This window comes from Seriola dumerili, unplaced genomic scaffold (genome assembly GCF_002260705.1).
Source record: "Seriola dumerili isolate Sdu_G_001 unplaced genomic scaffold, Sdu_1.0 BDQW01000036.1, whole genome shotgun sequence".
Lineage (NCBI taxonomy): Eukaryota > Metazoa > Chordata > Actinopteri > Carangiformes > Carangidae > Seriola > Seriola dumerili.
The window spans coordinates 1,590,841-1,613,388 of NW_019174291.1; the positions used below are offsets into that span (position 1 = coordinate 1,590,841).

At 39.0% G+C, this 22,548-nt stretch overlaps 1 protein-coding gene and 4 non-coding genes across 5 annotated transcripts; 3 read left to right on the top strand and 2 right to left on the bottom strand.

Annotated features, from left to right (window-relative positions):
- The first annotated feature begins 878 nt into the window (after window positions 1-878).
- Window positions 879-21,825, top strand: LOC111216918 (calpain-9-like). Its single transcript, XM_022738569.1, has 20 exons — window positions 879-1,160; window positions 5,636-5,705; window positions 6,534-6,652; window positions 6,824-6,957; window positions 9,021-9,192; window positions 9,359-9,430; window positions 9,689-9,780; window positions 10,960-11,034; window positions 11,992-12,152; window positions 12,894-13,051; window positions 14,210-14,418; window positions 14,554-14,599; window positions 15,808-15,882; window positions 16,249-16,309; window positions 17,115-17,179; window positions 17,291-17,359; window positions 18,058-18,136; window positions 19,092-19,208; window positions 20,856-20,914; window positions 21,128-21,825. Exons 1-20 carry the CDS (start codon window positions 912-914, stop codon window positions 21,152-21,154), a joined length of 2,109 nt encoding a protein of 702 aa, XP_022594290.1. The 5' UTR covers window positions 879-911; the 3' UTR covers window positions 21,155-21,825.
- Window positions 13,338-13,410, top strand: trnak-uuu. Its single transcript has one exon. It is a non-coding gene; the product is annotated as a tRNA-Lys (tRNA).
- Window positions 13,956-14,028, top strand: trnak-uuu. The gene has a single exon. It is a non-coding gene; the product is annotated as a tRNA-Lys (tRNA).
- Window positions 14,717-14,789, bottom strand: trnak-uuu. The gene has a single exon. It is a non-coding gene; the product is annotated as a tRNA-Lys (tRNA).
- Window positions 15,187-15,259, bottom strand: trnak-uuu. Its single transcript has one exon. It is a non-coding gene; the product is annotated as a tRNA-Lys (tRNA).
- Window positions 21,826-22,548: the final 723 nt, after the last annotated feature.

Consider the following 22,548-nt stretch of genomic DNA (forward strand, 5'->3'; position numbering starts at 1 on the left):
GATGACAGGGGCTCTGTGTGTCCGGTGTCCACCAGGAAAATGATCAAATGAATTTTGCTGCTGTAACTGGCCAGGAGAGAGAGTCAGGATGACGAGGCTTCGGTCTCTCCACACCTACAAAGACTGACGGAAATCCCCTCGTATTAGAGCGAGTCTGGGCAGTTTAGGGAGGATTTGATGTAATTTCAGAATTATTTTTCTGGTTCATCTTTGCTCGTCACCTACAGATGACAACATCTGGTTTCCGTGGGTGACGAACAGTTTTTGATACTGGGGTCTAAAGTGTTTTCTGTTGATGAATGTGTTAATGTTATCCAGTACTGCCTACACTTAACCATATAAGGTAGTGGGGAAAATTAGAAACATACTTCACTATAGTCCAGCTCAGTTGAATAAAATACACACAAGTAAATATAGTCTTAATAATCACTATAGATTTGAATCATAACCTATGCTACACTGTCATCAAACACTGCGCACTGTTAGATAATGTAGTTGTTACAATGTAGTTATTACACTTAACTAATAATTTAAAGGAGTAGTTCGACATTTTGGGAAATATGTTTACTTGCTTTAAACTAGAGTTAGATGATAAGATTGATATCACTCATTGTCTTAGCATTAAGAATGGACAACGTGGCTCTGTTCAGTGGTTGCAAAATCTGCACAAAACGTTGAGACACAAAGGTTTTGTTTTGAGAACGTGGCAGCACCATGATGCGTCTGGATGCGTCTGGATCCCCCCGCAGCACCGTCCTCCCACATCCTCCGCTCAGGTGAGAATCTGTCTGTGTACCTTTCCCAGAGGGCGTGGCCTCTGTGGATTTATTATGTGACAGCTAGACAGACAAGTCGAAGCTCAGTTCAGAGCACCGAGGTCTCAGTAGAGTAGAGGACATATTGGATTTGACATGATAAAGTCGTTGAGTTTGTCGTCTGAGTGCTCCCTCCCTCCGTCGGAGGACGATGTGGAGTCGGTCTGCTCTGACGAGCTGCTGGGCTCTCAGTCCCGCCGCTGGCTGGCGGATCTCGTGAACCAGGATCTGCCTCCGGACAGCGTGGACGTCAACACGATCGGCCGGGACGGACTGTTCGTGGACTATCACTTTCCCCTGGGAGAGCTAGAGATGCACTCCGGGGTCACGTGGAAACGACCGAAGGTAAAGACAAGATGAAAACTAAACCTTAAATATCTGTTTGTTTGTTTGTTTGTTTGTTTGTTTGTCAGTCTGATCATGCAATAAGTGATGTGAAAATGAATTTGAATTTGTTTATCCTCTAAAGTCTGGTGTTTGTTGTTTGACACAGGAATTCTATCTGAGTGCTTTTGTAGTTCAGAAATGACCTTGCAAATTACAGTTGTTCATGTAAAACTTATAATCAACTTATAAAATATGATGCATCATTAGAGATGAAAGTACCAAACAGTATAGGCGATGAGGTAATTCAAATTAGCTCTAAATCCTCTAATGAAACAGTAATAATATTTCAATAACTAATATATACATACATGCAATACATAATAATACACTCTCCAACAAGTACTTTCACTTCGCTTCTTTTACTTGAGTAAAGATTTGAGTGCAGCGTTTGTTTTTTGTTAGTTTTTTTTTTTTTTACCACTGACCAGTATGTTTGTGGCTTGCTACTTTTACTGAAGTTAGATATGAGTACTTCTTTCACAGTCGCTCTTGAATAGTTTATTTTATGGTAATACTTAATAATTTATGAGATTATCACGTTTTGCATGTGAATCTTAATCTGCTAAGTAACTACAGTTGTCAGATAAATGTAGTGGTAATATTACCCTCTAAAACATCAGGCACACAGAATAGACAGTTGCACAAAATGAGTATACTGGAAATAGTTGTACTCCACTGTAGAAAAGAATATGTAGTAGGACATAAATATCAAACTTTTTTAGTGAGATAAGGAATGACAAAATTGAATGATTAAAGTAATCCTTTATTTCTGTAAATAAACCAGATCTTTGTTTCTGATAAAACTAAGTCCACATATAAAGTACTTATAAAACACTCATTACTGAGTAACATGGTCACATTTACAGTTTAACTCTTTTCCTCTAGTGATTAAAAGTACTTTAAGCAGGGCACTTTACTTGTGTATTCCCATTATAAGCTACTTTACTTCCACTCCACTACTTTGACTTCTCATCTTACAAAACTCAGTGTTTAATCTGGGTGACATTTCAGATGTATGAGTTGTTAACAGCTCCACCGAATATTGACTTTACTTCTCACATGGTTGCATTTCAATATATGTTCAAATGATCCAATATCTCATAAAAAATGGTTCTTTCAACTCCTAGGCCACCAGTGTGATGTCATAAGTGATCATGTCTAAATACTTGGCTCACTATTATGTCCTCACAATATAACAGCAATAATGTTGTCATTCCCTCAGGGATTCAAACATAAACAAACTGTATGTCTGTTTTAAGAATCTCAAAGTTAAACACTGTAGGTAATGTATAGTTTAAAACAATTTCCATGAGGATGTTGAAGCTGAAAGCAGACTTTACAGCCCTATAAATTCAAATTTAATATCATTTAATCACATTTGAATCCCTCTGTGAGCAAGACATGACATAACATTTATAATTATCAGTTTGTGGCAGACGGGCTAACTGGCCAGGCTACCTCCATTTTTGTCCTCTGGACAGTCACTGTAATGTGTTTCAAAGAAATCACGTGGCGCTATAAAGAAGACAAACAAAGGCCTGCAGGGCAACAGGAGTGAAAGTGGTTAGGGCGTGTACCACATGGGGGTAAATGCCCTGGGCAGCTAGTCCCTGGCGCAACTCCCGACCAGCTGGGCCATTTGCTGCATGTCATTCCCCCACTCTCTTTCCCCACATTTCCTGTCTGTATTCACTGCTGCTATCAAATACAGGCATAAAAATGCTCCCAAAAAATGATTAAATGAAAAAGAGGAATGCTTTGTCCATTCACAGACACTTCTCTTGAATTAGGGCAAGGTAGGACAGAGTAAGGGATAAGACAAAACCTGCTGGTATATTTACCCAAGGCCTGTGTTGAGTAAATATAAGTGACATCAACTGAAGACATCTCTACATGAAATTAAAACAGCTCCTCTAAGTAGCAGTGCTGGAATGAAGGCTATTATTTAGGGTTACAAGTGGGGCAAAGTAGAATGCAATTGGCAGCTCAGTTTTATTTTATTGTTTCATTGCCACTGAACTGTCCACTCTTATTTGTGATAGAGCAATAGTACATTTTTACAATGTGCTCCAGATTGTGTAATATGTGAAATGTTTTAGGTTTAGTGAATATTTTTTCTATTTGCTGTGTAACTTAATGTGCTGGGGGTGGACAAAACAACAAGAACGCTTTACAATTACAGTGTAATACAGTCTCACACTTTCTGATTGAAATCGAAAACTCTCTGTCTCACACTCAACAATAATGAAGCCTTACAGGCTTCACGTGGGTTGCATTTATAGCTTAAGTGTTAGACTGATAACCCTTTACCCTGCGTACTTGTTTCACTTTCACTCAAAAGTTATTTTACTAAAGCAATGAAAAACTAAAGGGCCAGTGCACACAGAGGAGACATATTTTGTCCTCTGCAGTGTCAGACCGGATTACTTCGGCTTTCTCCTCAATGATTGTGATTCGTGATTGCGATTGTAACACACAACACAGTCAGTCTTCCCTTCTGCTACTGACCCAAAGCCAAGTATCTCTGCAGTAGGGATGGGCACTTGAAGAAATTTTCACTTGAAAAATAAGAAATTTCCTTATTCGATCATCGGGAAAATAAACGATCAGTTATCGATTCATTATTCATTTTTTTAAAATTAAAAAGCGCTTATGGCAGAAAATACTAAAGAAAGCGTCTTTTTCCTCAATGCAATCCTTATTCCGAGAAGAAATTATAGTCCAACAATTACACAAAGGCAGTTAAAGTTTTATTGTTTAACTATTAAACAGAACAAAAAGATGTGCGGCGCTCCTAATGACAGCGGAGCCCGAGGCACTGAGCCAAACCTCTTCACAAATAACAAGCCAAAGCTACGGCGCTCATACAGGGCATTGCAGTGTTTACAATGAGCTTCATTATTTAACTTCGTTATTTTAGCTCGAAGTGTTCCCACACCAAACTTCGCCTGGCTCTCTTCATGTTTATCTGCGATGCCTACGGCGGCCCAGCTGACTATTCATTTTCCTCTGTTGACAATTTAAATTGCGCCCCGGCTGGTTGCAGCCACGTAGTGAAATTCATTGCAGTGCTTCAAGACACACTGCACAACACAACCTCGTTGATACACACGTTAGATCAATCAGATTCCACGTTATTGATCATCGATTAATCATGCCCACCCCTGCTCTGCAGTGTGGGAAACTGTTTGGGTTCACAGGATTCCAAAAGTCAGTCAAAGGTGTGAGTCCTGTGGATTAGAGGACATATTTAGGTATTTAAATGATTTTCTTAAACTTGGGCATCCAATGCCTTTATGGTACTTTCTTCTCGTTGAGACAGCAGGAGGACCGAGAGCGATACAGAGCAGCAGGAACACAGGTTTACTAAGTGAGTTGTCAATAGCTGTAGCTTGACACCTTATTCACCAGCTAGTTCATCTCCAGGATACATCAGTGCTGTTTAGCTGGTACTGTGGACTGTTACCCACGCACGTACAAAACATTCACATTGATGCCGTATACACACAGTGACTGTAGAAACCTGTTTTATATTGTTCACTGGGTGCATGATAAAATATTGTTTGATTTCTTTGTGTGTTATGTTGGCTTGACAGAGTAAAATCCCACAGAGAGTGTGACTGAATTAACTTTGTAGTTTATCGGTTGCAGTTTGCAGAATTATCATCCTCACTTTTTATCTGCAGTCATTTCAACATGTGTTTTAATTTCACAATCTATACATGTTTTTCATTTTAGTCTATAAATTTCTGTGCAATCATGCATCAAAGGTACTTGAACATATCTGACTGTTGAGATCGCTGTAATTCCAGTTTATGTAGTCTGCACTTTCACAACTGAGTCTCTGATATGCATTCTTCATACCACTACTAATACTAACCTTTCTATAGAGTTTCCAAGTGAGTAAAACAGGACAAGAAAAACAAGTTTCAGCGATCAGCAAAAACAAAAACTCTACTCTCAGTTGCAGGTTTATTACTGTAAGTCCACCTAACTGAAATGAGCAAAGTCTTATACAACAGTCTGCAATAAAGTTATAATGTTCTGTTTTTGTAGAGACTTAAGAGGCTGCAGTTTATGGTGTTGTTGGATTGTTTCAAGTCTTATCTCCTCTCTGTTTATAACAATAAATAGGATAGGCTAAGTCATAATCATATATATTAAGGTTTTGAGATGGAACTAAGATCAGTCCTTCTGTCTGACTCTGGGTAAGACAGCAATGTTGGAGTATTCAAGAGAACAGACACTGTGCCAAGTTTATGTCATGTTGTTCTGATAGCTAAGATTTAATAATTAGCTGCCACTCCCTTTGGTATGGTCCTTCCAAAGGTGCAAAATTCTCTTTTATCATTTGACTGTTTCCCTCTCTACCCCCTCTCTCATTTCTTTCCTTTTGTTGTCGCTTCAATCAACAAACTCCCTGCTGTTCCTAGGAACTCTGTCCATCACCTCAGTTCATAATAAATGGAGCTACACGCCTGGATGTCTGCCAGGGAAAACTCAGTAAGTAGACGGACAGCTACTGTATCGTTACACAATACAGCATTTTCTGATGACTCCACAAAACACATGGTACACTTTATTCAAACACATGGTATATTTCATGTTATTTTTTTGTTGCTTTTATGTTTACTGGGGTTTAACAAAGCCATATAACATTATATCTAAAGTAACTGAATCACATGCAATATTTTAACACTGTTACAAAGTGGGATTATATTAGGGTGAATGTCTGTGACAGATCCATTGATAGGTACATAAATAAAACCTGATGCACCTGCAGGTGATGAAAGATGACAGATGCACTGTTTCCAGCTCTCTTTGTACAGCCATGTCCCCACTTAGAACAATTCTACTAGAAATAACTATATTGAAACATTACCTGTGTCCAAAGTCAGGGGCCTGATGCTTTGTGGGGTGCAGCCCATGAAGGTAGGTCCTTATGAGAACCTTAAGACCAGGTTGAACCTTCATGTCCTCCACAAATACAATGGTCCAGTGGCATTGCAGAGAATGAAAACCTTGTGTGTGATTGTCCAGGGTGCTAACAAGAACAAACATTGAGGTAACAGTAAGCCTCACCCCCATTATTTACATCCTGTAGTAGATTTATCTACCAGTGACTTCTCAGGTGGTATTTTCCACCTGAGGACAAATACCTGTCTAATCCAGTTTGGTCATATGATATTTTCTGACTCCATGCACCATGCACCACAACTGTCCAGTGCACAAAGGACTATGGGAAATTGAAGGCTGACATGGATGCACCATTTGTGTGTTGTGTGTAAATGCAGATCCACAATCCTGATAACCTAAATCTGCTTTCTGTAGATGACTGCTGGTTACTTTCTGCTATTGCATCTCTCGCTGTGCACCGATCTCTACTCAGCAAGGTCATGCCTCTAGAACAGAGCTTCCAGGATGGATACAATGGTAGCTTCACCTTCAGGGTAAATAACTAAACACGGCCTAACACGTCCGTGCTTCTCAGTCTCAGGAACTTGAATTATAGTGTGAATAGGAGTAGGAATCATTTTCTTTATTCTTAAGGACTTTTGTGGCCTTTGTAGAGTTGGTGAAAGCATTGTGACAAAAACATCCCTCCCTCTCTGTCGCTGTAGTTCTGGCAGTACGGGCAGTGGGAGGAGGTAAGGATAGACGACTTGCTGCCGACTTGGAACAACAAACTGATCTACCTCAGCTCCCCAGACAAACAGGAGTTCTGGAGCTCCCTGCTAGAGAAGGCCTATGCCAAGTGAGTCCTTGTCAATCAGTTGGTGTGTGCACATTATCTAAAGATTATCTCACGGCCACTTCATCAGACAGGAGATCCCCTTTGGCATTTGTCAAGTTGAAACATCCACTTGTACACAAGGAATTTCAAAATCTCATGGGAAGATTGTGCATTATTTATTCTCATAAGGAGATAAATTCGTTTAATGAGCCAGTGATGCTTCTCTGGCAACACCCTCAGAATAAACCTTTTTTTTTTACGAGACAGTCTGTTGTGTAGACACTTCCATTGGAAGCACTTTTCTTGTTGATTTATATGTAATTAATCAACATTTTAACGTATAAACCATTAATATTTTTAATGTGGCATACATGCTGATTTTGCCTATTGTGTCTACGTAGCACATAACATGGGTATCTATATCAGTGTAGACATATACCGATTCAATAACTCTGATAGCAACCGTATCTAAAAACATTAAGCTTGTTGATTCCTCTCCTCCTGTCTTTTTCTTTTNATGGGTATCTATATCAGTGTAGACACATACCGATTCAATAACTCTGATAGCAACCGTATCTTATTTACAAATTTATTACATTAATTCTGTCAAAAAAGGGCATAAACTCCATTCATATAGCCTAGCGACATCAGTTCATAGAAAAACATTAAGCTTGTTGATTCCTCTCTTCCTGTCTTTTTCTTTGTCTTTTTTTTACAAACACACTTCTCATACATAATTTACCTTTGAAGAGTATAACAGTATTTTTGTGCAAACATATGAATTTAATGTGGAACATGTTTTCATATGACACAAGAAGCTGATGTGTCTACTCGTACTGTAAACCTGAAGAGGCTAATAAATATTTTAACTATGCAAGCAATCTCAGCATACATGCGGAGGGCAGGAGTAGTTAGTTAAAACCATATTAACATATTAATTAACATAATAAGCCTCTGCTTTATGTCATAGCCTCAACATTTTATGTGTGGCAGAAATAGTTAAAACTGTATTTATTATCTTAAAATGCACTTACCTTAACTTACCTGTGTTCTTAATCGTATAATCAGAGTAAATTATTAAGTGTTTCTTTACCAAACCACACATAAAATGACAAAATTATCAAACATTCTGTTGCCCTTTATTAAGCACATCAACAACAACAACAGAAGTGCCCTACAAAGCCATTACTCATCCATTTGACATTTACAGTACGTCAAGTATCCTTGTCCATCATTCAAGATGGCTTCCCTTTCTTGTTCATTCAGATCTGCACTTTCTTCCTCAACCCAAAGTTTGGCATACTGCCAGATCCTTCTCTCCGGTTTTGGATTGCATCAGGCAACTCCGCCTTGGCTGAAAACAAATGCCAGTTAATTTCCACCTATTCTTCTGCCTTTTTGCAGTCATGCTACACCCTGGAGTCAACATTGCCCTATGGAAAAGACTGAGAATAACTGCTACACAAACAATATAATAACCTCTATTTTTCAGATTTACATATACTATATATAGTATACACTTTAGCACATAGCATAGAATGTATCACACTGACACTTTACAAGTTTTGTCAGGATAATCCCAGTATAGAACAGGGAAACATGCCGACCGCTTCCACTGTTGTCTCAACATCTTTTGCGTCTTTTTCTTAATTTTTTAAAATGTTGCTTCATTCAAACCCATGTAACGCTGAAAGAAATGATGTACCTAACCGTATAGGCAGAAATCATCTTAATGATAAAATATGAAACATGGAAACACCTACATATATTAAAATGTTGCCACAGAAGCTTTGCTTGAAAAACACCACAGAGGTCAGACTCATCTTCCTCTTTAGTCTTCACAACAGAAGTGTATGCCACCAGAAATGATTCGGACATACTGGAAAGTACCTCCTTATTTCCGGAATAGATTTAATTATTTTTGTCTCTCTAAATCTGTTTAGCTGTACATCTATTTATCTATGGTGCTCTTTAGGAAATGTATTTCCTTTGTATGCTCAATAAAACTTTGGCTAATAAACCTTTGTCTAGGTATTTACCTGTTGATGTCTGATGTCTTTGTCCCCCCTGTGTCTTTGTCACAGGTTGAAAGGTGGCTACAGAGCTCTGGATATGGGCTTCCCTCATGAGGCCATGGTTGATATGACGGGGGGTGTGGCTGAGGTTTTGAACGTTGGCTCGCTGTCCAGAGACCTGCCGGCCTTCCTCAGATACCTGCTGTCTAAAGGAGCACTCATCAACTGCGCCAACAGCAAGGTACAGTAAGGAGGTTAGCGACATGACAGGTAAAGAAAGAGGTTTTAGGCTTGTTTAGACTAGTGTAGCAAAACATGTTTGCACTGAGGCTTATGTGTATATGATGAGACATGTAATTTTGTCTGTTACTTCTGTCCTCACTGGGTGGATGTGTTTTCCCCTCCAGGGCTCTCTGGAGCAAAGGAATGCATTAGGGATCATGTTCAGACATGCCTACTCTCTGACTGCAGTAGAAAAGGTAATTTTCCCTAAACAATGTTAACAAGTGTCCGCTGAGTCATATTTTGTATATCTCACAGAGTTTGACTCAGGCAATTTTCACAGACTTTACCTAAATATAGAAAAAATAGAAATAGAAAAAACACATAATCAGAAATGTCTTCACATAAATTCCAAAAACACTATTGTTGATATCATAAAAACAATCCTCATAGCAGCGTGCTTTTGATATGTTTTTGGACCACAGCTTCACATATTCTTTCTCCTTCTCTGACAGGTGAAGACAACACATGGCACCGTAGATTTGGTACGCATCCTCAACCCCTGGGGCAACACTGAGTGGGAGGGGCCCTGGAGTGATTTGAAAGGGTTGGTACCAGGCCAGGAATTTCCTCATTTTAGGGACAAGGTCATTTGGCCTTCGGTGTCACATATGTTTTTAGGGAAAAGGCCATTGAGTGATTTGATGCGCACAATTAAGTAACTTGACTTTCTGATAAGAGAAAAAAAAACAAGAAAATTACACAAATGACATGAAAATCGAAAACTATTGGACAAGCTCCAGTCCTTGTCCCGTTAACAAGGACTGGAGCTTGTCCTTGACTCAACTTCACCTGCGCAGACGTGTGTGGAAACAAAACTTGCACACTAAGCGTTAAGAGGCAGCAGTAGAAAGCAAACAAGCTAATTACACTGAATTATCGTCTCTGTGCAAGAGCTGTAGTGAGTTTGCGAAGTTTGAGACAGATTATTGTAACAGGAGTAGAGCAGCTCCTTTCAGGAATAGATCAGTATGTAGGTTGTGTGCGTAGCGGGTGAGAGAGAGAGAGAGGGAGCAGTGATGCTGGCGTCCGGAGCAGAGTTAACTAGTTAGTTAGAAGTTAGCAGTTTAGTATATGCACACAACCAATCCAAGCTGCAAAGACTGCTCCAGGGACGCTTTTAAAACAACCTTGAGATTTTGGCAGTAGCATTGACACAGAGGCCGTGGAGGGGCAACGGCGGCCATGGCTGGCGTGGCCATCATGAAATTCCTACCCTGGTTGGTACACACCTACATGAGCCAAAATTAGCCAGATTTTAAATTGATTTTATAACTTGACTTTGTTAAGTGTGGAATGAAAATGTTATAATGAAAAAAACCTGAAGTTTACCTGCAAGATAGATAGATATTCTCCCTCTAGAACTACCTGAGATAGTTTGTGTGTTTGTGGTTGTAGATGTACACTGACCTGTCTAGGCCTTCTCAGTCTCATGTGTCTCACCTATTTCTGTCTGGCTTTAAAATCAAATTTAAAAAAAATTGGGTCTATCAAAAGAACAAAAGTTGTAGTCCATGCGTCTTGACTCAAATCCTAGCTCCACTTGTTTGTGTTTACTTATAGAATTCAATAATGCAGAAGATGTCTCTGAGGTTATGGGACAAAGGTATTAACCAACTTCGCAATACCTTTTGTTTTCCTGACAAAGTGGTATAATTGGGAAATAAGTATTTTACTGCATAAAGATAAAAAGTGTCCCTGCTTTTCTGTCTGTCTCTCTCATCAGTCCAGAGTGGAGAACAGTGAGCACTGAGGAGCAGAGAAGACTGGAGAGAGTGTGCCGGGAGGACGGGGAGTTCTGGTGAGTTTGTGGTGTCATTGTGTATCAGCAACATCTGTCTGTGACATGCATCACTGCTGATTCTGAATCTTAATGTCCGCCTTCTGCAAACATGAAACAAAACACTCTGACGTAAGTCTCCACGGCAACAGGAACAACAGGGCAAACAAGTCCACTTACCTTGACATCTCTTTTTCTTTTTCACACATGCTTTTGCTGGAGGCATTATGTTGTTGGGTTGTCTGTCCATACACCAGTACATCCATATATCCCATTCGAGTGACTGCATTATCTCAGCAACGCCTCCAGGGAATTTGTTCAAAGTTGGCACAAACTTTCACTTGGACTCAAAGATGAATTGATTCGATTTCGGTGGTGTAGGGGTCAAGGTCACTGTGAACTCACATTCTTGTTAATGCAATATGTGAGGAACACCCTGAGGGAATTTCATTAAATCTCGCACAAACATTCATCTGGACTCAAGGATGAACTGATTAGAATTTGGTGGGCAAAGGTCAAAGGTCACTGTGACTTCACAAAACACGTTTTTGAGCATAACTCCCAAATTCATACATTTATTATGACACAATTTAACATGTCTAATAAGATAAAATGATGACATTTTATACCCAAATGGTATGGTCAAAGGTCAACTTCACGGTGACATCATAATGTTCTGCAAACTATTATTCAGTGCTGTAACTCAGAAAGAGGAGCTTGTGACCATATTTCCTGCAACTTGGTTGGTTGGCGGAGGCATACAACCACGAGGTGGTAATTCTAGTTATATTGTCATTTGTCAAAGCAAGACAGAAAGAAACAGGCAGGCAGTGTGGCATCTTGATGGACAGTGATACAAAGCTACCCAAACACAGCTGCTACAACACTGCTACATCACTACTGACTCTGAGCCTGTTAACATATTGTGATATACACATGAAATGTCTCAACTTACCCGTTTCTCATTCTTTCAATCAGGATGTCAGTGTCAGACTTCCGACAGCAGTTTGAGGTGATGGAGGTGTGTCACCTGACTGAGACTCTCAGAGAACCAGGCCCCGGCGTGCTGCCGTGGAGCTACGTAATGCATCACGGGAACTGGGTGCCAAGTGTCACAGCGGGAGGCTCTCCCCAAGGGGGTAAGGCAAATGATGATACAACTACAGATAAATACAAATACGAGAGAGTTGAATTTTCATTGAGGACCAAATTCAGTGTTGATTGTAATTATTTAAGCTGAGCAATTCAAATTCAAATATAAATTATTCAAATTCAGTTTCTAATTACATATATTTTTGCCCATTGACTCTGACTGAATCAAGTCAGCAGATAGAATCAGCAGATGGTTTCCACTAGGGATAGGAATTGAGAGCCGGTTCCAGTCAAGAACCGGTTCCAAGTGGTTCCATCCATCGACATCATTTGCCTTTATGCTTAACGATTCCCTTATCGACTTGTTCAGTGTTCAGAAACTCATAATAAAATTTGTGTCGTTGACACTGAAAACCTGTATAGGCCTACTTTTTTCCACACAGAAAATCCACAGGAATCGATAAAGGAATTGATAAAGAATCAATGGATCAAGAAAATGTGGATAATGGCATTGGTATCAATTCCCAGCTCTATTGTCCACACAGTGGAGCTTTCACATTGAAAAAATAAAACCCCACCACCAAACATTTGTTCAGTCTTTGTAGAAGCTGTGATCATGCTCTGAGAGACCATTCTTGATAACATCTTAACTCCCATATGTATGTTGTGTTAATTTGAAATTACTGTGTATAAAAAAGGTATTTGTAAGTGTTTGTGCTGACCAGTTGTCATTAATGTAGTACTATATAAAGAAAAGTGCCGTACTAAAACCGTGCGTGTGTGTGCAGGTTGGTATTGGCAGAACCCTCAGTTCTACCTCGTACTGTCGGAGGTGGACAGTGGCAGAGCGGACTCCCATAAGACCTGCTCCTTTGTTTTGGCTCTGATGCAGAAACACCAGAGACGTAGAGGCATAGACCTTGCCATAGCCCTGCATATATACCAGGTACAAACACACACACACATTGTAGTTTATTTATGGGGACTTGTCATTGACATAATACCTTCCCTAACCCCTTACCATAACTCTCACCATCACAGCTGAATGCCTAACCCCAATCTAACCTAACCTAAACCTAATTCTACACCTAATCCTTAAACCAAGTCTTAATCCTCAAATAGCCATTTAAACTTACCCTAACCTTGACCTAACCCTAAACTAAATCACTGACCCAGTAATCAAGTAGATTTAACAATGACATAATTGAACATGGTAAAAAGCTCTTTTAAGAGCCTGGATAGCTCAGTCGGTAGAGCATCAGACTTTTAATCTGAGGGTCCAGGGTTCAAGTCCCTGTTCAGGCGAGAGAAGTTTTGTGATGCTTGCAACAGACAGGAAGCGGACGTAGATAAATCATGTTGCTGCCGTTGAGGTTTGGTCTTTCCACATCGGTAATGGGGAAGTACACAGACCTTTAAATAGTTCACTAGTCTATCAGACGTCTTATACATACGGAAAACCATTCACACACCTGGGCAATTTACAGTCACAAATTAACCTGCATTTGGTTGGATGGTCTGAGGAAAGACAGGTAGCAAAGCAAACCCATGTAGACTCGAGAGTTGTGTCTCCGATTCATAGTGTATATACACTATATTAATCTGTTTTCCAAGAGTCTTCCTGGAGCCTCACTGTGGACTAAAATACCAATTTAGCCTCTTCAGTCAGTGAGCAGTGTAATATTCACTTTGTTTAACTATGTGGCTGTTGAAGTGATATTGTTGTGTTATTGTAATTCATCCTTTTCCCCTCTGAAATCCCAGAATTTGTGCTTTTATAAAATTTCTCATAGTAAGTGTAGATGTCAATATTAGTCACAGAATGGAATATGTGGACTTCTGGTGCTAGGGCCTGGATAGCTCAGTCGGTAGAGCATCAGACTTTTAATCTGAGGGTCCAGGGTTCAAGTCCCTGTTCAGGCGAGGGAACTTTTAAATTGCTTGAAGCAGACAGCAACAAGAGAGAAGGCAATGTAAAGGTAGGCATTCAAGTTTAGTCATTGCTCATGATGGAGTTTCGAACTTGACAACAGTAGCTCAGTAGCTCAGCAGCTAGTACTGATTGGGTACATGTATGTGTTATAATTCTGTGCTCTCTCTCCAGGCCCATCCTACAAAGAAATACCTGTCCTCTGAGGACCTGCGTGCTACTCCCCCCGTCCTCTGCAGCCCTCATTATTCCTCACGTCGGGAAGTTGTTCTTCGTGGCTCCCTTAAACCAGGTCGCTACGTCATCATCCCTTCCACCGCTGAGCGCAATCAGCAGGGAGCATTTCTCCTCCGGGTGCTGACAGAACAGGGCAACGCAGCCACGTGAGTCATGGATTCAAAACAACATGCTCATACCATGATGGTAGAGGGTTTTTTTTTTTTAACAGAGCTCAGGCTTTAAGATCTGAGATTATAAATATGATGATATGATGATATGTTTTAATGCTTTGTTTTCAGTCCAGCTCACAAACCATCGCCACATGACAGCTCTTACATAACAGAGGTAAGAGACAAGTTAAATTAGACATTATTCACCATTAGTTATTGTTCACCTATGGAAGTTGATGTTAGAAATAACAGTCAGAGAAGTGACCACAACGGAGCATCTTAAAACTACTGTCGCCTGAACAGGGACTTGAACCCTGGACCCTCAGATTAAAAGTCTGATGCTCTACCGACTGAGCTATCCAGGCTCTAGTGTGTGCATACCACATTCCATTCTCTGACATACATTCACTTTTTCTGTTGTATTGGTGTTGTGGTATGTCTTATTATAAAATCATCTAAAGCAACATACTTTTAATTTTAGGGTCTAGGGTTCAAGTCCCTGTACAGGTGAGAGAGATTTTAAATGAAGATGAAAACAGGAAACACATTCAGTACATGGTATAGAAGTTCACTATTGGGCTGTGTATTTACTCTAGTCACAGCTCTACTCTGTAAGTCGTTTACTTACCAACTACAGTCACAACTCAAATGTATAGTGCATAGAGACATAGTATAGTACTGTAGTAATTGTATTGAGGTACCATCTAACTACATGTTCTTTCATTTTTGTGACCCCTGATTGCAACACCTTAAAACTACTATCGCCTGAACAGGGACTTGAACCCTGGACCCTCAGATTAAAAGTCTGATGCTCTACCGACTGAGCTATCCAGGCTCTATGTGCATGTAAACACGGGTGTGTCTTCTTCCCCCGGTTTCCTCACACAGTCCAAAGGCATGTAGATCAGTTTAATTTGTGATTCTAAAAAGCCCGTAGGTGTGAATGGTTGTCTGTTAGGCTGTGTTAGCCCTGTGATAGACTGGTGATTTGTTTCAAGGTGTGCCCACTTCCTACCCAGTGCATGCTGGGATAAATGCCAGATAATAATAATGATTTAGATAACGGGTGAATAAATGTTGTTGATTTTGATGTTAAGTTTTCCCCACACAAAGTTGCTATAATTCTGATCTAGTGACAGAACAGTGCTTTTGTATTGAATCCCTGCAGTCAAAAATGAAATGATGTGTTCTACCTCAGGTAAGGAAAACAGAAATGTTCAACATATTGACACACAGAGGGTTGATTTAGTTTAAGTTCCAGACTCTGCCTCAAAACATTTCTTTAAAAAAAACCCTGCAAAGCTAAAAAGTTGTGAAGTTGGCATTGGTTTGTAAAAAATTAAAGGCTTGTTTTTAAATTCAGTCTGTATTTTCTTTCTGCAGCCTTCATTTCCTCACCAGGCCGCTCTTCCTGCTCTTAAATCTACCAGACAGCTGTTCCAGAAGCACTGCAACAAGGTGAGATTTACCTCCATGCAGCTGCTGTACATCAAAAACAGAGCTGGCTTGACTAACATCTGCACATAGTTTTGAACTTTAACCTACTTTAAGTGCCATATGGATGTTTGCAGCACTGGAAAACACCTTCATTCCCACACAGATTAGACAATCACAAGAATTCATTAAAAATGTGTTCCCTGAACTAAATGGCAGTTGTCAGTCCTGCTCTGGGTGGTAAACCCCAGCCTCATGTGCAGTTACTGGTTTAAACCACAAAAGTCTGCCTGTGTTTTGAATATGGATGTATGAAGACGAGTGTCTGTGTGAGTGCTACAATGACCGTTATGTCTTGTGTTGTGAATGTTTCCTGGTTTGTGTCATCAGAATGGGGTTTGCAAACCAGTGCACCTCCACAGACTCCTGACTGAGGCCATACAGGGAGGAGGTCAGTGATGTCTCTCTCTGTTATCTTGGGTGGAATAATAGACGCGTCCGGTCGTGTTTCTTTCATCAGGAGATTGTTTTCAATGATTGAATTCCTTTAGTGAGGAGTCACAAGTCAAAAAGTCATAATAAAATAATGTCTGATTTTGATATTTCTACAGAGGGTTTCTCTTTTGATTTTAGTATCACGTTTTACAGGGATTAATCTGGAGTCATGTTATACCACAGACATCTACAGCTGCTCCAATAAAAAACAGTTAAAACCGGAGCTGATTGGTTTGTTGCAATCACTCCATCTATTTTTTAATCTGATGTATCTGCGAAGCTGAGGCCAAATCTATATCCTTCAGTCTGCCGCCTTAAACGTATGTCTTTAGATGAGTAAAAATGTATTTTTTGTTGTTTTGATCTTTTTAGAGCACTTGCCTTAAGTTTCATGGCAAATGTGTTCTTGAAGTTTCAGGTTAGGATTAGCTGAGGAGATCAAAGATGGTGACAGACAGTTCAGTGTTTCAGAGGGAACACGCCCACCTATCTGAAATAGGCTATTTGGGGTTAATTAATCATAACAATGTAAGTATTCATGACACTAATTGCTTGGTAGAGCTGCTGACCCCACCCCTGCCTTAACATGCAATCTACAACTAGCAGTATGCAAATCAAGGCCGTTAATTAGAAAACAGGCTCACCGTCATGCTTTAAAAACACTTTAGTAACATCTCATCTCATCATCTCACATCATCATGATTTAATGTAATGTTATGCATGTTAAAATGTCCACTGATGATGTTACTTGTTGTCTTCAGTGTTGGCCGGCAGTGAGAAGAACCTGGCTCTGGAGCACTGCAAGAGCCTGGTGGTCCTCATGGATGTATCCTTGAAAAAGCACACACAAAAAAAACACAAAGCACTGAATGAATGAGAACTGTTGAGGTCTATTGGTTGGTCTGGTTAATTTCCTTGACCTCAGTGTTTTATCCAGACCCAGGGCAACGCCCAGCTAAACTGGCCAGAGTTCCAGAGTATGTGGGACAAGATCAGGAGATGGACGGTAAGCTCATCAACATCAACATTCCACAACAGTAACATCAATTTAAAAAACATGACTCAAATCAGTCAACATGGCTGAAATCATCAAAAACAATATAGAATAGATGTTCAGAGTGGTTGTGTGTGAATCAGAAAATTGGTTGAGGGACAATTTATCAAATGGTGTCAGTGTTTCCAGCATGTTTTTTTTTTTTTCTGTTTTCTGACTTTTCTTTTTCTAATCCCTCTGTGTTTATCTGTGTACTGTGAACATTGTGATGCTGTGTATTGGGGACTGCACAACAACAACACTGCCATGTTACAAGTCATTGTTCTGGATAAAAGCCATCCATGCTGTACTCGTATGTTGCTCAGAAGATTATCAAAAATCCATCAAGTGAACACAAAAACTCAACAAATTTGCATTACAGAAATTATTTAAACACTGTAGCATACTGAACATATTCACTGGTCAAAAACTAGACAAAATTAATGTTGACAAAAATCTTTCCATTACTTAGCAGCAATGTAGTTAGTAAAACATGATGTAGTTTAAACATTTAACATTCATAGGTTGCCATAGTTGAATTTCAAGTTTTCACACAGCTCCAACCACAAATGCACCACAGGACCACAAACTTGAACTTGTCTTGTCAGATATTATGTCAGAGCGTGGCAGTTTTTCATGCACTCAGTATGCTGTGTTTAATCTCTCCTCAGGATATCTTCCTGGTGTTTGACAAGAACAAAACCCAGCGCCTCGAGTATCAAGAAGTCGCTCCTGCTCTGAAGGCAGCAGGTAGGACTGAGAACACACAGTGACATAAATAAACATGGACTTCAATCACACTTTAAACATTTCTGAGCTGTTTCTAGCAGCTCATGTGTCACACATGTGCATGATTTTAGTGCTCAGGCTCCATATCTGTCAAGAACAATTTGGCCAACAGGGGGAGCCAAACCACCTCTCTTTACCTCTTCCTCTGCTTTTTAAGATGGTTCTTTAATAAGGCGGGGGGAACTTGTGTTGTTTACTTTGGTTTCACCACATTAAAGATATAGTCACATATTATACTGAAGTGTTTGAATTAGATCATCAATCTGCATTTTTCATGTTTCTCAATTGAGCATGATTGAAAATAGTTTTTTGATAATTGTTTGGATTATTCAGATTATGCATGGAATAATCAAGTTTAAACTGGTAGGGTATGAAACCTTACTACAGGTTACATCAAATCCAATACAAAGGCTGGATAACCGTGTGTGCAGACACCGACATGTCAGTCAGTAAAGAGTATTCTGGCCTTTCTCTATTGGTGTTTACGCTTAAAAAATTTAGTGTGAACTTTGTCCTAGCAGCCCTTTGAAATCATAAAAATCCCTTTCATCACTGGGTTCACCTCTAATAAGGCAATCAATAAGAATTCATTTTAAATTGCTTTTTTTTGCTTTTGATCAAGTAAATGCTTGATTAAATCTTTACTTCCACTCAAGTAAAACACTAAGTCAGCAAAATATCGAGAGGGGATTAGTACTACTCATAACACTCTTTCCTCCTCTGTTTTCTTTTCTGTTTGGTAACATTTTGGAAAGTAAACTGAACTGAACAGTAAGCACATTTACAACAGGCTGGCAGATGCCTATAAATATGTGAATTTTTAATATTTTCTCACAAGAGAAAATGTCCTTGCCCATTGTCACTGCACCTGTTGAAAATAGTGATTTATTCTGATCTAAGTCTGTCTCTACTTCAGGCATCATGGTGGATGATTTGGTGATGCAGCTGGTTGGACTGCGATACACAGAGCCTGACCTGACCATCAGTTACCCTGGCTTCCTGTACCTGCTGATGAAACTGGAGAGCATGATCCGTAAGGGAGGGAGATGAGGGAAGATTGGAGGAGGATTAGGAAAAAGACAAGTGGCGCATTGTCACAATATGCAAAATGCAGAGGAGATTAGAAACAATAGTTTGCTTAAGTCACTTAAATGCTCACATCCAAAATAATTCAGTCTAGCATATCCTACTGGTAATTACCACTATAAGGCTATCGTGTGCAGTTTTTACCAGTAGGGAGTTTCTTTATAGTAATAGTCTATTGTCTGTGATGTGATGCAAACACATTAAACAGCCACAGAAACAATAAGAAGATGTAAAGAGGGACAGAAGAGGAGAAACAGAGGGGATGGGAGGATGTGTGAGGTGACAGGGGAGGCGTGGGAAACAGATGGGAGGAGATACAAGAGGAAAAGATAAGAAGAAGAATGGCAGAGGATAGAGAGATGTTTTCAAGTACAAGTTAGAACAGAAAACATCAGAGACCATGTTTGATGCTGAGAGCTGGGAAAACTGCAAAACAGGAATATTTGAAGAGTTAGGTCCTTGTGCACGGTCTTTGCAACTGATTATTTTTGTGTGAATGTGTGCAGTGTTAGTCATGCTTATATGACAGTTTGTCACCACACCCTACCTGTGTTAAAAAATGGTTTTGCTGCTGCTTATATTTCTAATTTTTTTAAATCTCCAGTTAAAGGCTTATACGATCCTTTGTGTTTTCTGTCAATTCTTGAAATTTTTTTAGAAACAAAACAAACAAAAAAATTGTTACATGAATTATAAATTATAAATCATAAATTTAAATAAATAATTATAAATAAACAAGAAATTTTAGTAGCTACAGGGTTTCAGGCTAGGTTTGTCAAATAAAACTAAAACAAAAGTATTGCTGATGTACATTTTACAGTCAATCAAACTGTAACTAAATAAACATTAACCTTTGAAGGTAGAAACTATGAGGAATATGATAAATTTTAACTTTTTGTCAACTAAATGCTAACGTGAAAGACCGATGAATAATAGACAGTCAGCTGTATGAGTAAACACACAGAGCCAGATCTTGCTCAGCTAATCTCATGATACACTAATACAACACATGTGAACAAAGTGGCTCAGCAAGCAGTATAAAAGTGTTTTACTTCAACTTTAAGATGCAAATTTATCTGTCTCACTGTAAAAAAAACAAAACAAACAAACACTGACAGTGGGATGTGTTTCAGTTGGTTCAGTTTATTTTATTATGTGCTTTCATCAGAATGTAACAACCTTCCTGGCTTTTACTACATTATAAAACTAAAAGTAAGAGTCACTGACTATCTGACATTTATACATTTAAACTGCCGTACATTTTTATCTACAAAGTTAAAATGAGATGCCATAATTATCATTATGGTTTGACCTGGCAACAGTGATGTGAAAAAATTTACATAATTTGTTTTGGCGTATATCATGGCCAGATGGGTGGTGTCTGCCATGCAGGACAGGACAGTATAATGAGCGTTCAGAAAAAGTTTAGAAAAGCTTCTGAAAGTCAACTCAGTCTACAGAAACTAATGCAAACTGTCCTGACACTGTAAACGCCATCCACCTCGTCCTACAACTAGAATAAAATAGAAACATTTATTGGCCATCTTAGTTGAACTGTGTCTGATTTGTACATTGTTTTTGTCCTGTTTTGCAGACAAATTTCAAGCGTACGACATGGTGGGAATGGGAACTGTAACTGTCAGCTATAGACAGGTATGAACACAGATATACATATGTATGGCACTGACAAGGACGTATTTATATATTTATTATATATTTATGATATGAATGTTTCAGCTGATACATCTCAGTTTGGCACGTTCTTTATTAAACCTTTCAAACATGAAAATAAAGTCCTGTTTATTGAAATAAAGGGTTGTCATTAAAGCAGATGAATTCAACTAAATGTTTTCTCATTGGTTCCAGTGGCTCCACATGACCATGTACAACTGACCTGACCTGGTCCACTCAGTCGGATTCAGCAGGATTTGCTTAATTTAGTGTTTTCTGCTCTTCTGTTTTTCCCGCTTGATCTTAATATGTAGTGTTTATTTCATATATGTGACAGAAACATGTAGCAAACTAAAAACAGGCTTTGTACTAAGAGATCTTGTGTCATTAATCCCCCTCTTGTATGGTGTCATCATATTGTCAAACAGTAATAAGAACTCTCTTCAGTCATGGAAACATCTGGGGTTAAATATGGAATGCAGATGAGCTGCTGTGACGAAAACAGAAGTTTATGATTCACTGTCATGGTGACACTTCAGCAAATGTCACCTCAGTGATTCAGTGAATGATTTATTGACCTCTGACGTTATTTCTTTACTCTTATCAATGGTCCCATAATCATGGCTTCAAATAATTATATCCATACAAAGCAGTTTATCATTTATTCCATTAATCATTCAGAATTATCCTGTATTATGTCCTTCTTTATTATTGTGATGCCTTAAAGCTGAAGTGAAAAACAGTTCTTCCCAACATGCTGTCATTTAAACAGTGATTTTTTTCTACTGTAGGATGTCATATACATGATTGTTCTGACAAAATGTAGGACTTTGTTTGAGCATAATTCAATTTGAATAAAGAATATTGAGTCAAAGTCAAGTCAAAGTCTGTAAGGTGGTTCTCCAGTTTTCTTCATCTCAGTATTTTTAGGTTTCTGTGCCTTTTCCTTTGGCTTTATTATATAATTTTTTTGTATGTACATATTTTGTTAAATTGTGTATTAAAATTAATTCCATTTTAGGAGCATAGAGAATGTCCAACAGGATATGCAAATGTATAAGAAGGTATAGGTATGTCATAATCATAATAATTAAAAAAATATTATTATTATATTTATTTAAAATAAAACCAGATGACCCATTTTTGCAGGTCTGGTTGTGTATGAACTACTTCAAAAAATGATGAGGTCTGTCATGAATAAGGACGACTTCCTCTGACCTCAGAGATATTTACAGGAATATCACAAACATTTCTGATGCTACTGTGTGTTAATTTTTCAGTTTTATTAGTTTCTTTGGTCCTGTATATTCTGTTTCACTTTGCAGCAATCCCTCATGATGTGGCCTTTTCCTTCTGACCAGGCCATGATGGAAAAGTTAGATCTACTAGATTGGTTGTAGAGGTTCCCTCTGCAACTTCTCTGCAGGGTCTGTCTCTGCAGTGAGGGACCCCCGACCACAGGGGATACTTTGAGAAATGATCCTCTGTTCTTTGCTGTTCTTTGTCTGGTATGTGTAAATATCTGTCTTCCAGCATCATTCTTTAAAGCGAGAACAGTCAGAGATACACATACCAGAGGCTGTGTGTGTGTGTGTGTGTGTGTGTGTGTGTGTGTG

Bases quoted from the DNA above. Each gene is read 5' to 3' on its own strand.
- LOC111216918 (XM_022738569.1), top strand. From the start codon at position 912: ATGATAAAGTCGTTGAGTTTGTCGTCTGAGTGCTCCCTCCCTCCGTCG. The intron at 15,883-16,248 runs GTGAGATTTACC...TTGTGTCATCAG, and splicing joins TCCAGAAGCACTGCAACAAG to AATGGGGTTTGCAAACCAGT. The intron at 17,360-18,057 runs GTAAGCTCATCA...ATCTCTCCTCAG, and splicing joins ACAAGATCAGGAGATGGACG to GATATCTTCCTGGTGTTTGA.